The sequence below is a fragment of the Osmia bicornis genome, unplaced genomic scaffold, assembly GCF_907164935.1.
Source record: "Osmia bicornis bicornis unplaced genomic scaffold, iOsmBic2.1, whole genome shotgun sequence".
Classification (NCBI taxonomy): Eukaryota; Metazoa; Arthropoda; class Insecta; order Hymenoptera; family Megachilidae; genus Osmia; species Osmia bicornis.
In genome coordinates this window covers 1,235,219-1,259,450 of record NW_025791458.1, presented here as the reverse complement: position 1 = coordinate 1,259,450, position 24,232 = coordinate 1,235,219, and the positions used below count along the sequence as shown (strand labels likewise).

At 39.2% G+C, this 24,232-nt stretch overlaps 1 protein-coding gene across 3 annotated transcripts; it reads right to left on the bottom strand.

Annotated features, from left to right (window-relative positions):
* Positions 1–14,881: 14,881 nt before the first annotated feature.
* On the bottom strand, positions 14,882–23,587 carry LOC114881595. Of its 3 annotated transcripts, none has more exons than XM_046289863.1 (5): positions 23,244–23,587; positions 15,721–15,816; positions 15,346–15,636; positions 15,067–15,244; positions 14,882–14,994 (listed from the first exon to the last, which is right to left on the bottom strand). In XM_046289863.1, the coding sequence occupies exons 1-3, from the start codon at positions 23,458–23,460 to the stop codon at positions 15,386–15,388; spliced, it is 564 nt and encodes a 187-aa protein (XP_046145819.1). In that variant the 5' UTR covers positions 23,461–23,587; the 3' UTR covers positions 14,882–14,994; positions 15,067–15,244; positions 15,346–15,385. The 3 variants fall into 3 exon arrangements, 2 of the variants coding, with proteins under 2 accessions (XP_046145819.1, XP_046145820.1); XM_046289864.1 differs by having other exon boundaries at positions 15,460–15,636; XR_003790302.2 differs by lacking the exons at positions 14,882–14,994; positions 15,067–15,244 and adding exons at positions 15,907–15,930; positions 22,961–23,162 and having other exon boundaries at positions 15,557–15,816; positions 23,244–23,334.
* Positions 23,588–24,232: the final 645 nt, after the last annotated feature.

The following is a 24,232-nucleotide window of genomic DNA, read 5'->3' as shown; positions in this document are numbered from 1 at the left end:
GAGGCGCCACAGCGACGCTGTGCGCAAGCGCATGGAAGTGAAAATTTCGCCAATCAGAGCCAACATGCGCAAGAATGAACGAAAACTCGTCTGTTTCCGGTTACAGACTCTGGTGAATTCCACTATATACACATATATGTATACATAATTCACACTTTTCCTTTTTTGGGGGATATAGGAAAGGAACGGGTAGTAAAATAACTATAAACAAAATATATAATAAAAATTAAAATATTTTATTTGATTGACGGCAGTACACAGGATAAGGAATATGAGAATTGTACTCTGAATTCCTAGAAATCGAATGCCTAAGGTTAGTTTTTTTTTTTAAATAATGTCCCGATATTGTACTCCGAATTCCTACAAATCGAATGCCGGTTAGTTTATCCATCTAAAGAAAATCGTGAATCTACCCATGTACTTCGTCAGTACACAGGATAAGGAATAGGGGAATAAATGACTACAACATAAGTAGCGGAAAATATTATATAATTGTAACAGAAAAATATATATATATAACAAAATGTAATTAAAAAATATAAAACAAAATAATAATAATAAAAATTCATTCTTTCGCGAATGAACAGTCAACGAAATCGTAGTTTTCAAATTACTTCTTCCTGGAGACTTGTACATCATCCCTTGGGTGCTAGTTTTGTTCTATCCGACCCAAAGAATGGTAGTCTGGTACCCATTTGGAGAAACTATTGGCAGAAATGTCAATATTACGAATAAACTGATGCAGGTGAGTCCGATCCGCCATTTTCTTGACGGTTGACATACATAAATTTCAATATTTTATAATTTTTTGACGATTTGGATAATATAAGGACCAGACTACCATTCTTTAGGGCCCCCTGGACATGTCCCTGCAATTTTGTTGTATTCTGTTTAGAAATGAGGACGTATTTTGAAAACTCGCGTGTAGGGATTTTTCTAGTGTCTGTCGGTAAAGTTTTCGACGCTCGCATCACCTTAAGACATCCTGTTTTCTAACATAGGATATTTACAGGACGTATTTCAGGCATTCGCAGGACTTTGCAGATATTCGTAAGATATCCTCAATATCTGGAACTGATATCTTTAAGATGTTTTAACGATGTCTCTGTGCTATGTGGGAGTTAACTCACGCAGCTCACTAGGTCTAGGGACATTTTTAATAACGTGTGTGATTCCCCTCTACAGCTTGCTTCTTATTTTGCGATCATCTAATTTTTTCTTTGAAAAATAATAGGAATTTCATTGTATCTTTACCATACTATCATCGGTTATCAGTTATTGTACGTCATATATTTCTGTCCACCATTTATATGATCGCAAAGTAAGAAGCAAGCTGTAGAGGGGAATCGCATCAGAACTGCTACCGTCTTCTGATACAATCGTTACAATTACAAATGTTTTCTGCCGTATCTATAACGTTTCGAATTCTCTTTCTTACGATTTATTAATTACCAAGTTTGCAATACCGCAATCAAATCGTTATTGGCAGCATCGTATATTTGGATATTTTTAATTTTGCGCCGCCTCCGAAAAAGTTGAAACGTATTTAGTATCCTATTTAACGATTAAGTAGATTTTATTAATAGCTGTGGAATACTGGAATAAATCAAATAGAAATTATTTTACACTTTTTAGTACATTTCGAAGTCGGATTTTTTTTTTGTTAAAAATTATTTTATTTATCTGTCTTATACTTATAATATTATGTTATTTATCTAGAAGAAGATATTGATTAAATGAATGTAAGTTATAATGTAAGTTAATGTAAGTTTTTTTTAAATGTATGTAATTGTAGAATTATGTTCTTCTTCTCTTTCACATAATTGGATGCAACTTAAATTTTGTCAATTGTAAAATTACATATGTTATATATTATAATATAAAACAAATAAATTAATAATTTATAAAAGTACTTAACAAATATATCTTTTTTATTTATTGTACTTACAAATAAATAAATAAATATATATATATTGTAACGTGGTGCCACATGTGCCCCCCCGTTACAATCGCTGAGCTCACCGACCTCTCGCTCCCCCCCATCCGTCCCCGTAATATCCCCTCCTTCCTAACCCTATCCCCTTTTCCCACCCGCCGGTATCGGGCCGATGGAGGCGGTGGAAGGCCACCCAACAATGCTGCCACCCCGTCTACGTGGGAAACCCGTCCCGAGGCCGACGACAGCACCAGCCCTCCACGAAAGAGGCATCCCTTCACGAAAGGAGCGCTCTGTCAGGAAAGGATTGATGAGAATACGACCCAAAAGAGTCACCGTGGAACCACCTACCGTCGAGCCCGAGGACCATCAGCCCGCACCCACCACCATCGAGCCTCCGTCACCCCCATCGATTCCGATTACCTGCCAATCGATCATAGATCAATCCCATACCCAATTAGCACCCGAACCCAAAAGATGACCCAATTCCCGTACTTCATCCACTCTCCAAAACTCCCTACGCTGCTGCGCCGACGAGCCGTTAATTAACAATTAGCGTCTTGACGCCTTATAGAGAGCGACTAGCGAGTCAAAGCGAAAGCGATTTATTGAGTAAAAAGATTTTGCGTAGAAGCGAGCACGTAAGAGTTTGTGTGTGGGTGGTGTATCGACGCGCCGGTGAGTCCCTTACTTTGTAACGAGCGTTTCTAGATGTCGCGTCCGTCCCTAGAGTGTGGGGCCTCGCGTGATGTGCGTGAGAACAAGAGAGCTGCCTGAGACGCGGAATAACGCACGTCGAAGAATAAATCATAACCATTAAATTTATTGTATTACCATTATTGGACGAATCCACCAGGAAGAGACCGAGCCAGCGCAATGGCATGGTTAAGACAAACAGAACAGGAATATCTACTGACTGTCCGAAGAAGTTGCCCTTCGACGCATCCACAAAAACTCTGTAAGCGTTATCCGTCGCCTAATTATTGTAAATCTACAATGCGAACGAGCCATCATTATAAAGCATTTTCAATATGTCCATGTATTATAATTGTACGTCTGATTTCCTGGCAACGGTCACCTTCTCGTCCGTGTATTGTAAATCCGCGATCGTGTACCCCCGTTCTCTTACCTGACAAGATTTCTCTTATTTCGTCCCATCCTCGACCGCCTAACGTAAAGAACTTCCTCCGAACCTTCCGCCTAGAGATTCCCAACCTTAAAGTATCCCATCCGTGCGTTCTCCCCCACGAAACGTGTGACGGCAGACCACAGTCGAGCCGCGAGTCCCATCACCTGTAAACGCCCCCTTTCCCAATGAAAGGAGATAATAGAAATCTTGACTCGCTCGGGTCTCATCGCCAAATGCGTAATTAATCAGGCCCGACGTGCACAACGAAAAAGAAAAAGAAAAAGAAAAAGAAAAAGAAAAAGAAAAAGAAAAAGAAAAGGAAAAGGAAAAGGAAAAGGAAAAGGAAAAGGAAAAGGAAAAGGAAAAGAAAAAGGAAAAGGAAAAGGAAAAGGAAAAGGAAAAGGAAAAGGAAAAGGAAAAGGAAAAGGAAAAGGAAAAGGAAAAGGAAAAGGAAAAGGAAAAGGAAAAGGAAAAGAAAAAGACAGCGGCGTATGTGGTGCGCCCGTCGCCACAGAGGGAAAAGGGTAAATGTTCGGAAGTGTCACCCCTGTCAAAATCGAGCTGATTTTTTTTTGTGTGGTTTCTTACAGTTAAAAAACATCATATTTAATATTATTATGGCAGCGCATCAACAGAAACAATGTCAATAAATATTTTTTTAAAGATTTTTTTTAGCCTCCACGAGTTGAACAGTAACATATTTAATTCGTTTTGCTGACTGGGGGGCTGAGCCCCCCAGACCCCTCCTAAACACTACACTAACTAATACCGATACCCATTTTTAATGTAAGGAAATAATAAATACAATTTACAAAGTAACATATTTATCGGTATTAGTTAGCGTAGCCATTAGGGAGGGTCTGAGGGGCGCAGCCCCCCAGTTAGCAAAACGAATTTAATATGTTACTGTTCAACTCGTGGGGAATGTTTTGTTTTTTGTTTACATCTGGAATTGTCGTGGTAATATCCCAAAATTTGGACGACGTGATTACCACATGGCTGGTTATATTGCCGATTTTTTATTTCGTCGAGTTTTCACCGCGCACAGTGAACGCGTACATGCCATCTTCGACGCTATTCAGCAATTTTATAATATAATAAAGAATTGTCAAAATAGTTTGTATGTTTATTGTATTTTGAAAGAACAGAATATTTCTTTTAGAAATCTTGAAAAAAAGTTCGAAAGATCGACGAATAAAAATCTTTAAAAAAATATTTATTGACATTGTTTTGTTGAAATATGATATTTTTTAACTATAAGAAATCACACAAAAAAAATCAGCTCGATTCTGACAGGAGTGACACTTCCGAACATTTTTTATACGCAACAAAATGACATATGCATTTTTGTTATATTCATATTATTTTGATAGAAACGGAGGTGACTTCCAATTTTTTAAATGGAATGCTAATATTTTTTAATATCATATTCATCTTGATCCCTCGCGAGTGAACAATACTTTACACGAGTGCTAGCAGCGAGCAAAAGCGCCGTTAATTATATAAAATCAGCCCGCTGCTTTGATGGTGCCCGTGAACGTGTGCTTGATCAACACATGGTCGGCAGCGCACGTGTACTTTGAATTTGCTTGTAAATGAATAATACCTGGTTATCCTTTCGCTTGCACTGGTGCGGGGGGTCGTGAGCAGTGTGTTGAGTTGATGAGTGATATGAGGAGATGCACTTGATTCGACACTTGATCAAACTTTTTGAACACGTCTGGGTCGCATGAGTCGATGAACGGTAATGGCGTCATTGACGGCGTTGCGCGCGAACCGGCGAGAAAACCCCTGCTCACGCGTTAACCTAGATGGTCGACTCCCGCTCGATAAATCGATCGATCGTGAGCGCCATCATGGCTGAGCGGATTCTCAAACACATATGAAAGCGTGTGCCAAGACAAATTCATCCATATACTACACAAATACAAGGGCAGAAATCAAAGCGTAAGGATAAAACTCATACGAAAGGAATAGGAAAAGACGGGTTGCAAGGCGTGGTTATAGAAAAAGTCTTAGCACTCTGTGTTTACTTCGTTTAATCTTCGTGTTTGCGCCTCGCTCGCAATACTCTGTCTCGAACCGATCGTCCTCGTTATTTATCCTATAGGTGATGGTTACCGTACACACATCGCCACCTGTGTCGCGGGCTCGATCTAAAGCGGGGCAAATACAAAATTTGTGTACAGAAGAAACAATTTGAATATTGCGTAGCAATGTGTTTACAAGTATTCCTTATTGATACGAATCAGATGATGTTATCAATCACTATCAGAGTGTTTACTTCTAATTTCCACTATAATAAGACAATTTCTAAAGACGTTTGCAAGCAAAACAATCTGATTTTCATTTGGTAACACTCTTTCCGGATATTCTTCTAGGTATTTCAATTTACTTTATCTTTTATTCCTATTGCACTGATAATAAATGCGTAGCATGTCCGTCTTCTCGTCTACCGAATAACGATACATTGCTATACGATATTACTGATCGGTTTAGGAAGTAATACTGAAATTGTCTCGTTATAGTGGAAATTAGAAGTAAACACTCTGACTGTGATTGACATCATCTGATTCGTATCAATAAGGGATACATTTAAATACATTGATATGCAATATTCAAATTGTTTCTTCCATTTCTGACCTTGCATGACCTTCAAGGTCATTGTGTAGTATATGGATATATTCGTCTTGGCACACGCTTTCATACGATATAAAAAAATATTAGCATTCCATTTAAAAAATTGGAGGTCACCTTCGTTTCTATCAAAATAGTATGAATACAACAAAAATGAATATGTCATTTTGTTGCGTATAAAAAACAGTACTACTTTTCCCTCTTTCATTATGTTTTAATATTTACTACTTACAAAAAAACCTCGCCTGTATGTATGTGTGCAATATCGTGTGTATTTAGCTGCAAGCTTGTAATCGCAAGTGTTGAATGAAATGTAATATGGCGACGATGCCATAAGAGTATGACTGCAGCATGTCTGCGTTATGTTATATCAATGCTCATAAATTAGGAGCCAAACTTCAAAAGAATAAACAAGCAATAGATAAGACATTGTAAAACTTTCAACGCGGATGATCGTGCTGGGAGAGAGAGTTGGAAATTCAGAGAAATAGAACTGCCCCACTTGAAATTTCTAAGAGACTAATTTATTGCGGGCTGTATCTAATTCAATACTCTTAACGAAAATCATGTTTGGTTCTTGAAACTGTCGAAGTCTCTTCGACTCTCTCAAGGGTTGTCTCGGCTCGCTAGCGCGAGACCTTTTATTTTCCGTTTTCTCTGGATCCCACGCTTTCTCTTAGCACGTGTGCACAGAATCGTTCTCGAGACTTGGCGGAGCACCACCATCTTTCACTTGCTCAAGGGTGGACCGAAGTCAGGGAGAGGGACCGCCTCCGGACATAGATGGGCTCCTCCACCATTGGACCACGGATGATCCTGAGGGAGGATTCAGGATCCTGCGAGGAGGGGATGACAACCAACATCGATCGAAGATCTTCACCGCCAAGCTCAGATCGATTCCAAATTTCAAACCGCCTGCATACATTCTTGTCAAGATATAATCAGAAAATGAAGTCTTATAATTTTTATTTGTTACGCAAAAGTGTTTTGTTTTATTAAAAGCCGCGCCGCGAGCAGAGCGCTTCAGCGCTCCACGGGCACCTTACTCACGTCCCAAAATCCCCATAATCTGGAATGGCGCGCACACAGCCGACTCTAGTACTAGCCATGCTGAACAACGTGGCAACACCGCTCACGTGACAATCGGGAGTCCTATTTTCAAAAACAGAGTCCTGTGCTCGGAATTGTAATTACCGTCTTTTTTAATTAAAAGCTGTAGTAATATACGCTATTTTGTATTAATTATGTATAAACAATACATAAACGTTGCAACTATGGCAAGTAGAAGTGATGTGGTAGTATAAAATTGTTATAAATGTGATATAAATTTTGTGTACTCTCGAAGTAGTTTGGTGTTGTGAAGCATGACATTTGAAATATTTATAGTGGTTTCAAGAAAATTTAGGTATGAAGCAAAATGAAACCATCTTTGGATCAAATTGAAACATTTAAGAATTGATAAACGTGTATATAAGTGAATAAAAACCTTGAAACAAGCGAAATTATTGGAACGAAACCAAAGAGGTTATGTGAAGTCCAGAGAGTAGCCGAGAATCCGACGACGTTGATTGGCTGGGAGTCTGGGAGTCCGGGAGGCAGATAGAGTAGGGTTAGATGTTGATATATTCAGACCGGACTCCCGCGGTGTTGCCATTTTTACTTCAGCACGGCTAGTACTAAAGTCGGCTGTGATGGCGCACGCAACAATATTGTAGGGGACAAAGTTCCTCTAGGGACAAATCGTCTCTGCACGATGGCACTACCCTAGAGGGCGCGGGCAGCGGGCCTAGGGTTAGCGGAAAGTTTGGCGAGAGAAACAGAAGAACGTTGCGACACGAAGCGTGTCGGGAATAAAGGCTCGTACAGAATAGACATGTGTTGAGTGATTTCCACCCATTCCCAACAATATATATATATCAGGGTTGGGCACGTATTATACGTGAGATATTATACAATGTATTATACATGGTATTCTACAGTATATTACGCTACTTAGTTTTATATGTATTATGTAGCGGATCCGTTAGTCTTTATGGTTCTGGTAAGAAAACTAGTCTTTGCATGTAGTATAACGAATATATTTTATTTGTACTGTGACTGGCTAGCACACACTTTTTGTGTAGCCGTTAGTACGTTTTTCTATTCTTTCTTGGAATATATGTCACTGAGATCAGCAACCGCGTGTATAGCGTTCTGAGCTGCTGCCAACCTTACAACTCTATATAGATGGGAGAGTGCCGCCACATTTATACTCCAAGTGGCGCCATCTCTACATAACGTTATGTACTATAGATACCAAACAGACGTAGTTACCCATAGATCTTTATTTACGATATTTATTATTAAAATCAGGGAGTTTCGCAGTTATATCTCACCCTCTAGTTAAAATAAAGCCATGAAACGAAGTTTTGGCGGCAGGCCTAGCCATAAATGTTGGGAAACTGAAAATTCTCTACCAATACAGGAGGAAGGGAAAACAGTTGCGTATTGTTGTTTTTGCGAATATGTCTTGATTCAAAATTAATAATAATAATAAAATATATTTCATATTTTCTCTTATTATTAACAAATTTCATTATATCTAAATATAATCTAATTGTAAGTATATTTTATTTAACATACTGTCAGTAAATATTCTCAAAAAATCATTTTTCCAATAATGAACAACGATTACGTACATAAGTATTTTTATTAGTAGAGGAGTTCATTTTTTGGGGACTATATTCTGTATTCTGTAACATAAATACATCTTTTTAGATAAATTAAGGCTATCGTGTGATTATTTCTTTATTTTGAGTTTAACCGCAAACGGCGCAAATCTAGTATTATACGTTTTATACGTTTTTAACGTATCTTACCGTAAAATACTGTAAAATGTAAAAAACCCTAGAAAACATTCGGATGACCCAATCCTGATATATATATTATGTGTTGTTTGAAAATCCGCTCAGCCATGATGGCGCTCACGATCGATCGATTTATCGCTCGGGAGTCGACCATCTAGATCAATGCGTAAGCAGGGATCTTCTTGCCGGTTCGGGCGCAAGGCCCTCGGCGACGCCATTATCGTACGACGAATCGACTAGTTCACACGTGCTCACCCAAACAGTTTGTTTAAGTGCATCAGATCAAAGTTTATTCATCCAGCTCACCGCTCAAGATCTCTAGCAACCGTGCATGCTACAGGATCTACAGGTACAGCTCCCTTACATTGTCAATTCAACGTGCACGTGAGCCGCCAACCACGCGCGTCTCACGCACGCTCTCTCTACCGGATCATCTATAGCGGGCCGAATTCATATAGTTAACGGCGCTTGCTCACCAAACTGCAAGTATTCAACGCTAGTCATTGTAAATTCGTGACAGTTCAGGTGGTTCATTGTAATTGTATGATTGTATGGTTCATTTGTTCGTGTCATTTGTTCATTTTTATAGTGTGACTTAATTTGTATGGTTTTATTTCATGCGTGATCCAAATAAATTAATTGTCGAAAATTGAACCTGCAAGTGTCCAATTATTTCCAGCGCAATCCCATCGTGATTAACACCGTGACTCCCTTATTCTAAATATTTACCTCGAGCTTACATTGTGGAAGTTTTGAAAGAATTTTATACCCTTCCTTGTTCCTAGCTCGGCTATGCAATTCCTTGTGTTCGAAACCATGGTCTTTTTGAATGATTCGCGTGCATCTGTGAATGGAATTTCGTTCGAGTTAATTGTATTTGAGTTAGAGTTGCTCGCTGTCTTAGCTACAGAATCGGCAAGTTCGTTCCCATGAATTCCATGGTGAGACGGAATCCAGTAAAATTTAATGCAGCCTGCCTCTGATTTTTTACGTAAATATTCGAGATATTTCTGTTTAATATCGAGTATATGAGGATTGGTTTTAATATTATGACAGACTCAAGAGCGCTGAAAGAGTCGGAGAAAATATAGTTACAAGAGCTGGTATTGTTAAGAGCAATATCAACTACGTCTTTTATCGCAATACAGTCGGCGGTGTATATAGAAGTGTTTTTGTCTAAGCTTCTTTTGATAGAAACATCTAACTTTGGACAGACGCAAGCTGTACCAACTGACGGAGATTTAGCGCTTTTACTTCCATCTGTATATATCAAATATTCGGATTGCTGACATTCTTCATTTCCTGACCTAGAGTTTTGTCGATGCTTATATATTAATGTAATAAATCGTTAATGACTATTTATATTATTGTTAATTCATCACGTTTAGTTTAACGCGAAGTTGGGTAGCTTAATGGTATTGGTATTAACTCCCAAACGATTAACAAATTATAAGAGTTGTATATATGTTGTCTTTAATTCTGATACACATGTGACTCGGAAGATAGAATTTTTAATTTTAAATATAAGTATACGTTGAGCTCGTCAGATATATCAATCTGTTCGATGACTCTGTTTAATGATTGCAGTTGTTCTGTTGCTGCTATGACGGAATTTCTTATATTATGCGAGAATAGGGAGGAGTTAAAGAACTGGGGGTAAAAATGTAGGAAAGGAAAAATATCGTGGAGTTTAATTGGCTGTAAGGGTACACGGTGGAAGTTGATGGGTGTGCGAAAAATGTCGCGTGGAAAGGGCGAAGGTACGAAGCCTACGTAGCTGTTTTTCCATGTTCCAGGTATGTAGGGTGGCGTTGGTACCGGAATGGTACCGTTAATTTTGGGCGAGCGATTTATGATTACTAAACTAATTTAAAAATCTGTCGAACGTTTTATGGCGGATTTAGCGACGTTGATTTCAAGTAATATAATAATAAAGTAATCTAAAGGTTCGCCGATGGTAGATGGATTGTGATTAATTTGAAAGAAAATATATAAAGTTTTGAAAGGGAAAGATATAAAGTATTGCTTCGAAATAAGCAACTCGCTATCCCCTCTTCTTTGTTTGAAGTCGCCCGCAAAGTGAGAGGTACGAGAAATGAGTGAGAGGTCCATGAAAGCGCGAAGCCGATGTTTAGGGTAATAAATTTCACGCTCGACTGAGCAGTGACATCGGTTAGTAGAAGAAGGATGGAATATATATACAGTAATGCTTCGAAATAAGCAAGTGGCTCGGGACCGAACCGTTGCTTATTTCGAAGCAGGTATGCTATTCGGCTTGACTTTGTTCTCGAAACGGGACGATAGAGAACACGAGAAACGAGTGAGAGATCCGAGGTAGCGGCAAATCATAAAGTGATCGGCCGAGCAGCGATGTTATTTTTTGAACAAGGATAGAATGTAGCATGCCCTCTCGTTCTCGCACTCTGCGTTTGCGAAGGCATGTAGTATTGCCACGAAATAAGCAAGTGGCTCGGGACCGAACCGTTGCTTATTTCGAGGGAGGTAGCTATTCGGCTTGACTTTGTTCTCGAAACGGGACGATAGAGAACGCGAGGTAGCGGCAAATCATAAAGTGATCGGCCGAGCAGCGATGTTATTTTTTGAACAAGGATAGAAAGCATTATATACATATATTCCATCCTTCTTCTACTAACCGATGTCACAGCTCAGTCGAGCATGAAATTTATTACCCTAAACATCGGCTTCGCGCTTTCATGGACCTTTCACTCATTTCTCGTACCTCTCACTTTGCGGGCGACTTCAAACAAAGAAGAGGGGATAGCGAGTTACTTATTTCGAAGCAGAGACCACTTGCTTATTTCGAAGCATTACTCTGGTATATTTGCTTCGAAATAAAGCATAGTGCGAGAATGAGAGGGCATGCTATATTCTATCCTTGTTCAAAAAATAACATCGCTGCTCGGCCGATCACTTTATGATTTGCCGCTACCTCGGATCTCTCACTAGTTTCTCGCGTTTTCTATCGTCCCGTTTCGAGAACAAAGTCAAGTCGAATAGCATACCTGCTTCGAAATAAGCAACTGTTCTGTCCCGAGCCACTTGCTTATTTCGAGGCAATCCTGTATGACTCGATAATTGTTTGTATTTGGTACCTGCATGTGTGTGTGTGTTATTTCTACTTAGGCGACGTTTGAAGAAGGCAGCGTACCTCGCGGTAGGTCAGAGCACCTGTACCGTAGACGATGCAGGTACCAGCTCTTCCGAAATGCTGCCACACTCGCCTACTGCGGACGATTTTTCTGTGATTGAAGAACCTTCCACCTCTTATGAGATGCTGCCACACTTGCCTGCTGCGAATGATTTTTCTACCGTGGAAGCGTATGAAGAAAACGTGGAAGAAATTGAAACGTATGAAGAAAACGTGGAAGAAATTGAAGCGTATGAAGAAAATGTGGAAGAAATTGAAGCGTATGAAGAAAACGTGGAAGAAATTGAAGCGTATCAAGAAAACGTGGAAGAAATTGAATCTGATTTAGAAGATTACGCATTGATAGAAACAGCAGAACCACCGCAGTTAGAAGAAAAACCAGTTTCTAACGGGATAGATTTCGTCGATTTCCAACATGTTTTCAAGCAAATAATACAGCTTAGAAAACAGTCAAGTATCGGCTGTGGCGTCGAACACTTCCAAATAATTGGATGTGAACAAAACGGACTGGAAAAAAGTATAAAGTAAAATGCCAAATGTGTAATCACGTTGAGTGCGTATCGTGCCTTCATAACAGTGATAACACAATGGACATCAACCGCAGCGCTGTTTCCGGTACAATGATGACAGGCGGCGGATACAATCAACTAGAAGAAATACTTTCTGGCATGAACGTGTCGTGCATGAGCAAGAGAATTTACGAAAAATGCCAAGATGAAATAATCGATGCGTTCGAATTGGCTGCGCAACGAGAAATAGAAGACGCAGGGAAATTAGAAAAAGAGCTAGCCATAACAAGAGGCGATATACTTCCAGGCTGTAATATACCATGCATTCCAGTTGTCGCAGATGGCAGCTGGATGAAGAGATCATACCGTGGAGGTGATTACAACTCTCTGTCTGGTGTAGGAGCCATCGTGGGATACCATACCAAAAAGGTGCTTTACATCTGTTCGTAAAACGTGATTTTGATATTTAATTATGGCATAGTTGGTAATAAGGGCCAGAGCGTGGCCAGACTGATTCTTGTGTCCTTGGCTTCTTTTGTACTTTTGAATGTATAAGAATAAGTGACCGTTACGTTCTAACAATGGATCACCACGCACGTGTTCTGTTCATTTTCATATTTAGTTCTTTATTATAGTTTTCCTTTTATTCATTAATATAAACCTTTTCTTTATCTTTAATTAATTAATAAATAAGTATAAATATATAATTGGCTAATTTAATTCCTAACATATAAGTATTCTAACAACATCAATATAAAAAATAAATTTTGTATAATTTGCCAAACAGCTGCCAAGAAGAAGGAAGAGGCACGGCAGCATCGTTGCTTCAAAAATTGGGGTCGTAACCAGAATTCAACTGGTATGGAAAGTGCTGCTATTGTAGACGGATTTAAATGCAGCATAGAAATGCACGGCCTGATATATTCAATATTAGTTGCCGATGGAAATAGCAGTGTGTACAAAAAGATATTGGACAATGATCCATACAAAGAGTATATGGTGCATGTACGAAAAATTGAATGTACCAATCACCTGCTACGCAACTTTAGTAGAAAAATAAATGAGATCGCCACAAAAGGCCGCTTCAAGGAACTATGAGCTATTGTAAAAGAGAATGCCCTTCGCTTGCGCACTGGTGTGAAGAAAGCTGCAGAATACCGATTCAAAGAGAAAGTAACACACGCTGCTCAAATAAAAAATTTAAAAACAGATATGAAAAATGTAGCGAGCCATGTTTTCGGTGAACATCAGGAGTGTCAATGACTAGCATACTTCTGCAACAAATACTCTGACGCGAACAGAGTGAACTATGTTCCACAATTGAAAGAATGCGGTATTTATCAAAGCATTGAAGAAGCGATGCAACCGCTCTTTCCTCAAGCTGAAAGCTTGTTATATGAATTAAATAATAATGCAGTGGAAAGTTTCAATAACATAATTGCGAAATTTATCGGTGGCAAAAGAATAAACTTTGGACGCAAGGGCTCGTATCAGGGTAGAGTCTCTGCTGCTGTTCTTCATTTCAATTCAGGAGAGTCGTTCAGCCGATTGAGTACTGCTATGAACAAGGAACCGACAGCCATCGTACAAAATATGGAACAACGACGTAAGCATGCATCGCAAATGGCAGCGAAATATAAGGATAAAGCCAAAGCATCTCGATACGAAAAGCAATCGTGCGACAAAGATTACGGCCCCACGGCAGAAAAACCAGATATGGAAGAAGCAGTATTCTCTTCTGAGTGTGAGAGGCACATGCTTACACTCCTTCAGTGGCAAACGATGCGACATAACATTGAAGCAGAAACTCGCGATCAAGCGAAAAGCGAAAAGTGGATAGCTTACAGGAGAAAATTATTAACCGCATCAAATTTCGGCAAGATATGCAGATTACGAAAAGATACACCGCGGGCAAATACTTTAAAGAGTATAATGTATTCGCAAATACCGAATTTACGTTCCCTCGAATACGGAAGGGAGAACGAGGCAAACGCCTTGAGGCAATTAGAAGACGAATTAAGAATTCATATTCGACCATGTGGCCTCTTCATCGATGCCGTTGTGCCTTACTTAGGTGCAACACCTAACGGCAATGTAGACGATAATACCATCGTCGAAGTAAAATGTCCTGAATCGGCGAAGGATTTATCGCCTGCTGAAGCTATAGAGCAACTTCCTGCAATCTCATATAGGAGTTTACTAACGGCCCAATTGTGGCCCAAAACTGGTTGCCAAATTACTAATATTGGCGCAATAATGGTGCCCATGACTGGCCCAACAGTGGAACTTCTCTGGAATGATAACTTCGGTCCAGTAAAGGGTACCAGTTTACAGCCAACAGTGGTAACCAAGAATGGGCCATTAACGGTTAATTTATTTTGCCAATATTAAACCATTAATGGCTGATCTATTATGCCAATATTCAGCCAATAATGGCGTTCTTAATTACTTTTTTGTTGCTTTATTATATAAATATATATTTATAATAATGTATTTATATAACAGAGCAATAAAATGAAAATTCTATTAAGCTTGGGGCAATAGGAAAGTTATATTGCCATTCTTATTATGCAATTAATATTCAAAAAAGAAAAATACAAAGTTGTTTTTAGTTTAAAATTTAAGTTTTTAGTGTATTTATTCTATAATATTTGCTTTGTATCGCTTTTTTCGGCCGCCTTCTCTATCACCAGCTCGAGACAGCCACATGCCCACCTGGCCTGGTAATCTTTTTATGTCGAGGGTGTTATGTTTTTCGATCAAAGCTTCTAAAAAAAGTATTACATAATAAGAACAAGTTATATAGGACCGAAATTGATATGAAAAGAAATTTATTTTACCTCTTAAACACACATATGTATTTGTTGCACTAAAATTTCTTTTTCCTCGACCGTTAATCACTTTTCCGGTTCCCGAATATTCCAGTTCAATTGCTTTAACTATCACTGACCCTAGACATTTAGCGATACTGTCTTTTACGGTTGTATCGCCAGCTATTAAAATTCTGAATAATGCTGTCTGAAACAAAATTAAAAATTATACAATATGTTCAGAAATAACGTTAAGATATATTACTTTAAGGTTTCCTATTGTACATTTATTTATTTAAAATTAGTTACCAATGATTCTCTTTTGATTTGGGAATCCATTAATGCATCTTCAAATTGTAAAAAATCTTCCAAGGTTACCATGGAAAATTACGTTTAAATCATTTTTTATTTTTTCTGTACTACCTTGTAAGGTAGATGACCCTGTCGCACTGTTGAATAAAAGTGTATGTTTAATATCATTTATATTTTTTTCCAAATCGTACAAAATGCTTCTTTTAGCAGAAGCTATTTGGCTCGATATTGCTTCTTGTAATTCGTTGAACTTGTGGTTTATATATTCTTTCGTAACGGGATCATTATCTGAGATTAAAAGAATTATTTGGAGCTAAGATGAAAATTGGATTTTAAAAGCAATATATATTTAATAGAATTTCACGTATTTACTCGGTGATAGATTTGATATCTCTATAGCGGCAGTTTCTTCTAAAAAAGGAATATCTGCTATCTCCAGATTCCTTTCTTCATTCCCCAAGCACATTTCTAAAATACCGAAATAATTATGCACAAAGTACTTTATATCAGGATAAAAGAAAACAGGCAGTTGAATAAAGGTGGAATTAATTAGTATACGTGAATTGTTTTTGGTTTTTGGTCCTACTGTTAGGGACTGCTGAACAATCCTCGATATATTGCACCAAGTGCCGTCTGATTTTGAGAAGGATCACCCAATCAAGAAGGTTGGGAGAAAAATGATTGCACACATTTATGCACTATTAATGTTTATTTCTATTGCAGTGTCTATATGTGTGTACGTGTAACTGTGTGTGTGTGTTTGAATTAAATACAATCTGTCGTGAGTGTCTAACTGATATTCGTCTTGTACAAGGTACGAAACCGAAGTGTGGAGTGTTCTCTAAAATTTGCTCCGAGCTCGTGCCCTCCCTTCCAACCGCCCTCAGTTAATTTCCAATATAGAAGGGGAACACGAGCATCGTCTAGGTGGGCGAAAGTTAGGCCTCAAGAAAATTCTGAGAATTGACCTGAACTTGGGTCCTCATCGTAAACAGTTCAAGTGGCAAGCAGAACGGCCACTTGCAACCCTAAAAGAGAATTTATGACGTCTAAGACCGTCTATTTCCGGTGAGTGAAAAACTCCATGTGCGCCACCCAAAGACTGATAATCAGATGGCAACAACATGGTCAAGAGGAACCAATAAATCTCTCCAAATCCCTTCAATATAAACTCCAACATTCCGCCCACCTTGAACGGGTATTCGTTCAACCTATTTCTTATGAATCTATAAACGTGTTCTAATTAATCTGTTTCACAAAAAACTAAGTTAAAATTAAAAATTCACAAAATCAAATATGCATTGGTTAACATTACAACTAATATATCAAAATAATACATAGAACACATGAAATATGCTAAGCTACTGCGTACAAATATGAACTAACTAATTTGTTCGTTAGATTTAATTATCCTCTAAGTTGGTCCATGGTTGTGTTTTAAATTGTCCTCTATAGGCAATACACATATTTTCGTTATTGGTCGTTTATATGTAGCATCCGCGGTCCTGACAGTGACCACGCGTATCACTCCATCCCTTCCTTTAAGTGTCTGCACAACTCGGCCAAGACACCATCGTAAGGGGGGAGAATTGTCTTCCTTGATGATGACCAATGTCCCTTCAGCTGGTTGCTGCTGCGAGGTAGTACGCCATTTCCATTTTTGTTGCATTTGATGGAGGTATTCCTTATGCCATCGCTGCCAGAAATGCTGAAACATCTGCTGAATTAACTGGTAGCGATTCAGGCGATTCACAGCAACGTCCCTCAAATCAGTGTCTGGCAATGCACACAGGGCGTCGCCGATCAAAAAATGACCTGGAGTCAACGGATTTGTGTCGTGTGGATCCATAGATAAAGGACTAATTGGACGGGAATTTAAACAAGATTCTACCTGCGTCAAAAATGTATAAAGCTCCTCAAAGGTTAACCTTTGATCACCTATTACTCTTTTGATATGATATTTTGCGGACTTTACGGCACTCTCCCAAAGCCCACCAAAGTGAGGTGCATGTGGAGGAATTAATTTCCATTCTATCCCTTCATTTAACAAAAACCGTGAAATGTATGAATTGTGATCCTTATTCTTAAGTAGGATCTTCAACTCCCTTAATTCATTTATTGCTCCAACAAAGTTAGTACCATTATCGGAAACTATACATTTACATCTACCGCGTCGAGCTATAAACCGACGGAAACAATTGAGGAATGCCTCGGTGCTCAGATCTGTTGCCAGCTCTATATGCGCTGCCTTTGTAGCGAAGCATACAAAAATACATACATAGGCCTTCACAGATATCTTACTTCTAGTTCGTTCCTTTGTCAAAAAGGGACCCGCATAATCAACTCCGCAGGTCATGAACGGTCGCGCCGGAGTCACCCTGGAAGCAGGTAACTGACCCATTGAGGTTTCTATAGTGCTTGGCTTAACCCGAAAGCACCTGACGCACGATCTTACTATCCGTCTGACATTATTTCGCGCATTTATGAGCCAGACTGATTCTCGCAGTGATGCCAACACCTGCTGACAACCGGCATGTAATAATCTAATATGTTCGTATCTAATTACGAGGTCTGAGAACGAGTGTTTAGCAGGCAAAACAATTGGATGCCTCTTATCATACTTAACGGGTGCGTTCACAAGTCTGCCGCCCACCCTGATTAATCCCCCCTCATCCAGGAATGGACTAAGTGAGTAAAGACAACTCCTTTTTGAGACCATTTCACCCTTCTGAACTAATTTGATTATCGTTACTCTTGCACGATTTATCTCTAAACATGATAATCTGTTTTGAGTTGCTTCTCCAGTCAATGATGCCTTATTCCGTATCCTATCAATAAATCTCAGACAGAATGCAACCACCCGCAATAGCTTGGAATACTCTGAATATTTTCCAAAAATGGAATACTTACTTAGGTCTGAAACAGCAAGTGAAACCTTTACAACTCGAGCCTCAGGTACCTCTGTTGTGCCGCTACCTGAGACCGGCCAGTGACGTGCATCCCGAGACAGCCAGGTGGGCCCTGACCACCAAAGGGTGCTCGTCACCAATGCACTAGGAGTCATTCCTCTAGATATAATATCTGCTGGATTGTCTAATGAGCTAATATGACTCCAATTATCAATTAACGTGATACTCTGAATTTCTGCAACTCTATTTGCAACGAAGGTCTTCCATTTATTAGGTGGACTACTTATCCAAGCTATTACAATGGTTGAATCTGTCCAATACCTTTCAACCAATATCGTCAGTGGAAGTGATTCCTTCACTTTCTTAATTAATCGGACTAAAATCAATGCTCCGCACAATTCTAATCTAGGTATCGACACTGATCGCAGAGGTGCAACTCTGGATTTTGCACATAATAGTCGAACCTCCCACGTGCCTGGGTTTATTTCTGATCGCAGGTAAACACATGCCCCGTATGCCTCCTGAGAGGCATCTGAAAACCCGTGTAATTCTATTCTATTGTATTTACTTACTATAGTGCATCGTGGAACTCTGATATTGACTAATTGCTCTAATTCTAAACGATATCGTAACCATTCTAAGTACAACTCTTGGGACACTGATTCATCCCATCCTGTCTGAAGTTGCCATAATCGTTGCATTAATATCTTTGCCTGTATAATAACAGGTCCTACTAAGCCTAATGGGTCAAAGATCTTTGCAATTTCCGACAATATAATACGTTTCGTGACGCGTTTCGTATCTGACTGTGAGACCGACCACTGTAAGGTGTCTGCCTTTGTTGCCCATATTAACCCAAGAGTTTTTGGGTCCTTTTCAGCCGCGAGTTCCTTATTTACTTCCAAATTTGAATCTTCTTCCAGAATAAATTGACAATTTGTGGCCCACTTCCGCAATGGAAAACCTGACTGACCTAGTATCTTAGACAATTCATTTTTTAATTGTCGTATTTCTGATGGTGTTTCCGCGCCTGTCAATAAATCATCGACATAGAAGTCGTCCATGATAACCCTACTTGCATTCGGGTACCTTTGTAAGTTATCTAACCCGACCTGACGCAAAACACGCGTTGATAAAAACGGAGCAGATGCAGTTCCGTAAGTAACAGTATTTAACTCATATACATTAATCGGCTGATCGGGGTTTTCTCGCCATAGAATGCGCTGATATCTCCGGTGCGTTGAATCGACTAAAATCTGCCTATACATCTTAGTGATGTCAGCAGACAACACACACCGATGTGTTCTGAACCTAATAAGGATGGTCACTAAATCGTTTTGGACAACTGGCCCTATCCTCTGTACATCATTCAATGACAGACCTGTGGTAGATTTTGTCGAGCCATCGAACACAACACGTATTTTTGTAGTTGTGCTAGTCTCCTTAGAGACTGCATGGTGCGGCAAGAAATATGCAGGCCTATCATCGTTTGACTCATTGATTTGAGTCATATGTTCTAACTCTTCGTATTCTCTCAAGAAGCTGATATAATGATCGCGTAATTCTGGCTGTTTCACAAACCGTCTCTCCAATGCGCGCAAACGCTTTTCCGCCTGTTCACGAGAATCTCCTAAATTGTTTATAGTTTCTAAAAATGGTATCTTAACTATATATCGTCCGGTAGAATCTCTACGCGTACTTTCTTTAAAATGTATCTCACATTCATTCATTGTATTCTTAAACTAGGAATCTAGCTCTTCGACCTTCCAGAACCTCTCTAATTGCGCGTGTAAATCACAGTTCGTCACTAAATGACATCTGTTGGTCGTGTGGGTATTATTGGTTGGCCAGGTCAAAATTCCTCCGAGAACCCATCCGAAATGAGTCTTTTGCCATGTTAAGCTGGGACCCGCTCTTTGTTGTCCTACACATAGTAATTTCCAAAATATTCCTGAACCCACAAGCATATCTATCTGTCGACTTTCCTCAAATTTTGAATCAGCTAAAGTTATATTTGAGGGTATCAAAATCGCGCCCCTCTGAATCGGAAAATTAGGCATGTCATCTGTAATTTTCTTAACTGAATAACACGGAACGCTAATTTGAAAATTATTGTGCCTTGAACGTATCTTTATTTCGGACCTTCCCTTAATCAACTTGACAAATGATCCTAACAGTGCTATCTCTGCTTCGAATGGACATAGTTTTAATCCTAACCTCTTACAGAATGCATCCGTAATGAAATTAGCCTGTGATCCCGAATCCAAAAGTATCCGACATTCATGGTTGTACCCATTATTGTCTTGAACGGATACTACAGCCGTGGCGAGAATTGTATTCTGTGAAGACCCGTTCTGATCTGATATGCATGATAACACTACTTCCGGGTTTGTGACTTCCGATTTCGTCACTTCTGAAGTCGCCACGTCTAATTTTGTTACATCTGATTTTTTACTTGTACCTAACTGTACTGAATGGAGATCATCGCGATGCAATAAGGGATGATGTTTCCTTTTACAAATTTTGCAGTGATTGCGCGTGCAACCTTGAACTCTGTGCCCTGGCTGCAAACAATTAAAACAATGTTGCGATTCCTGTACATGCTTCGTTCTTTCTCTAACACTCATCTTTTTGAATTTGTCACAATTAGCCAATGCGTGCTCTGATTGACAACATGAACAATTTGGTGTTTTACTAACTATATGCGACGTTAATCGCGGCGATTTACGAACGGTCGAACCTTGTAGCTGTGTTTCTACCCGACTTCCCGTTACCTGATTATTGACCGCAACACTTTCTAAATAAGTTGATCTCTCCTCTAAAAATTCCGCGAACATTTTAAACGTAGTATCACCCGAAACTGAGGCTACACGTTTTTCCCATTCCCTTGAAGAAGCTATGTCCAATTTCCTGGACAAGATCGGAACAATCAGGGGGTCCCAAGCATCTACACTAACCTTCAATGCACGCAAAGCTATCAAATGATTTGTTGCATCATTAATAAATTCGCGCACAGATGCCTGAGAATTCTTTTGTGGCGTTGGTAAATCCAACAACGCATTAACATGATGCCGCTTTAAAGCACTCGTGTTCTCATACCTCGCTTTAAGTACATCCCATGCCAATTTATAATTAGCTTCTGATACTCCCAATGATCTAATCACACGAGCTGCTGAACCCTTGAGAGCAGAATTTAAATAATAAAATTTCTGCACCTTCGTCAATGAATCATTTGAATCAATCAAAGACATAAATGTATCCCGAAACCTGACCCAATCATTATAATCTCCGTCAAATGACGGCAACTGAATAGTAGGTAGCTTCACAGCAGGTTGTATATCAGATACTGTACATGGCGTAACTGAACCGCCTGCAACGGCCTCCAATGGTCGAGGTCGTACACCGGAGGCTCCCTCAATATATTCCTCGACTCGTGCGATCAAAGTAAAATATGAATTCTCAAAATTCTCTCTTTCTGCAATATGTATTGCTTCTGAATCTGTTCCCATTACTAATAACTCTATCTTTGATTGGATAGTATTAAATTTCTCATGCAAACCCGTATTCGCCTCTAATCTTTTTTGGAGCGCTCTAACAGGTGTAGACGACCCAGATTCTTTAAAGAAATTCTTAAACCGCGTTAAAGCCGACTTTATTTGGCCACGTTCAGAAATCAAAGCTTTCATTTCTGACTCCATTCTAATAGTAAATGACGCAGATAGAATAAGGAAAGTTTATGAGCTTACTACTTGAGGACTGTAATTGGACGACGCCTGCTGCACCTAATTGTCCAGAATTCTGATCTGATCGTCCAGAACTATCCTCAGCTTCTGTTCTCGTTGAGCCTTGACTGAATCTTCAACGATGAGTATCGGCAACCTGAATGCTGCTACTGGCGTCGTGAAATTCTCCACAACGTAACACGTCTTATTACGTGACTGAGTTCTCGACACTTCTTAGCACCCCTTAACACACATCACATGTATCGTTCGAACACACCACAGCAATTTCCACTGTGTCTACTTTCTCGTCTTGACGAATAGTCCCAAGTTGATGGATCACTGACTGTCACCAATATTCGGGCTGCACTATCCGGCTCGAAGGACCAATGTTAGGGACTGCTGAACAATCCTCGATATATTGCACCAAGTGCCGTCTGATTTTGAGAAGGATCACCCAATCAAGAAGGTTGGGAGAAAAATGATTGCACACATTTATGCACTATTAATGTTTATTTCTATTGCAGTGTCTATATGTGTGTACGTGTAACTGTGTGTGTGTGTTTGAATTAAATACAATCTGTCGTGAGTGTCTAACTGATATTCGTCTTGTACAAGGTACGAAACCGAAGTGTGGAGTGTTCTCTAAAATTTGCTCCGAGCTCGTGCCCTCCCTTCCAACCGCCCTCAGTTAATTTCCAATATAGAAGGGGAACACGAGCATCGTCTAGGTGGGCGAAAGTTAGGCCTCAAGAAAATTCTGAGAATTGACCTGAACTTGGGTCCTCATCGTAAACAGTTCAAGTGGCAAGCAGAACGGCCACTTGCAACCCTAAAAGAGAATTTATGACGTCTAAGACCGTCTATTTCCGGTGAGTGAAAAACTCCATGTGCGCCACCCAAAGACTGATAATCAGATGGCAACAACATGGTCAAGAGGAACCAATAAATCTCTCCAAATCCCTTCAATATAAACTCCAACACCTACAGTGGTCATGGAATTTACTGAGGGTGAAGAGCATTTGTCGTGATGTTGGAAAGACCTCACTGCATTTAATTTTTTTGAGACAGAATCTATAGACATTCTGATAGGTTGAAATTCCTCATTACAACCATCATCAGTAAACGTAAAATTTTCCATTTTCAAGGCTCGCTTGAGACGAAAATTTTCCTTGTTTTAAATTACCTAATTAATTAAAATAAAAGAATTGCAGCAACCACAAATTTGTAAAAAAAAAAAGAACTGTTGCTATACATCGTTACATACCTGCATATGCAATGACTTCTATTGCAAAAGATTTCCAGTTTTCCTCCGGCTCTTTCGAACATGATAACCACTTTTCAATGTGGTGGTAATCGCATGGCTCCGGGTATAATGTGTATCTGCTGTTCTCATCTCCACGCACCCACGAAATTGGGACCAAATCAAGAATTTTACTATTCTCTTCCTGTTCTTTGAAACGAACGATCGCATATTGTTCCATGTTTTTATCAGCTTTAATTGAAAATACAATTATTTAGTATACGTAGTTCATGTATTGTCAGTCACAGTAAAAATTGTACACCGCATTTACAATTTTGTACAACCGATTCTCTACAACATGGAAGGAATATCTTCATGTTTTTTGCAAAAGTATCACTTTCGCACAGTCCAATTTTAACACAAATTAAAACAATAAATGCGGTATACGATTTTTATTGACTGACTGTAAATGCATAACGGAATAGTTTTTGTATCCTTACCTTGACTTCAAACCACTAATAATAATCTTCCACGTTATAAACTGCACAATAGGCGTCACTCATCACCACCGGTCTCCGTCGAAATGATAATTGTCGATCGCTCCACAGCCGATTCTCCGGCGAAATGACAATCGTCGGTCGCGTCACAGTCTATTTTCTCACTTTTACTTTTATATGCTTATAAATATTTACACTTATTTATTATATATTGTAGGAAATAATAGCCGATCGGTCAACGTTCCCGAATATTCTCGAAATGCATGGCCAACGGTAGGGGGGTCGCGAGGGGTCCAGGACGCGTCAGAATCGGAGTAAAGAAACAAAAGTTCAGTTGACGACAGCGCGGAACAGCATTAATTATATATAACACATTAATTAGATAACATATAGTTTTCGTATAAAAAGTTCAATAGCATATAGTCTTTTCTGTTAAATAGCGTTAAGTTACTTTGCGTTAAGTCACTTATTTACACTTAATTAACACTTTATGATTGATTAAAAATGCAGCAAAGC

Bases quoted from the DNA above. Each gene is read 5' to 3' on its own strand.
- LOC114881595 (XM_046289863.1), bottom strand. From the start codon at position 23,460: ATGGAACAATATGCGATCGTTCGTTTCAAAGAACAGGAAGAGAATAGT. The intron at 15,817-23,243 runs GTATGTAACGAT...TCGGTATTTTAG, and splicing joins AGAAGTCATTGCATATGCAG to AAATGTGCTTGGGGAATGAA. The intron at 15,637-15,720 runs GTAAATACGTGA...TTTTAATCTCAG, and splicing joins GATATCAAATCTATCACCGA to ATAATGATCCCGTTACGAAA.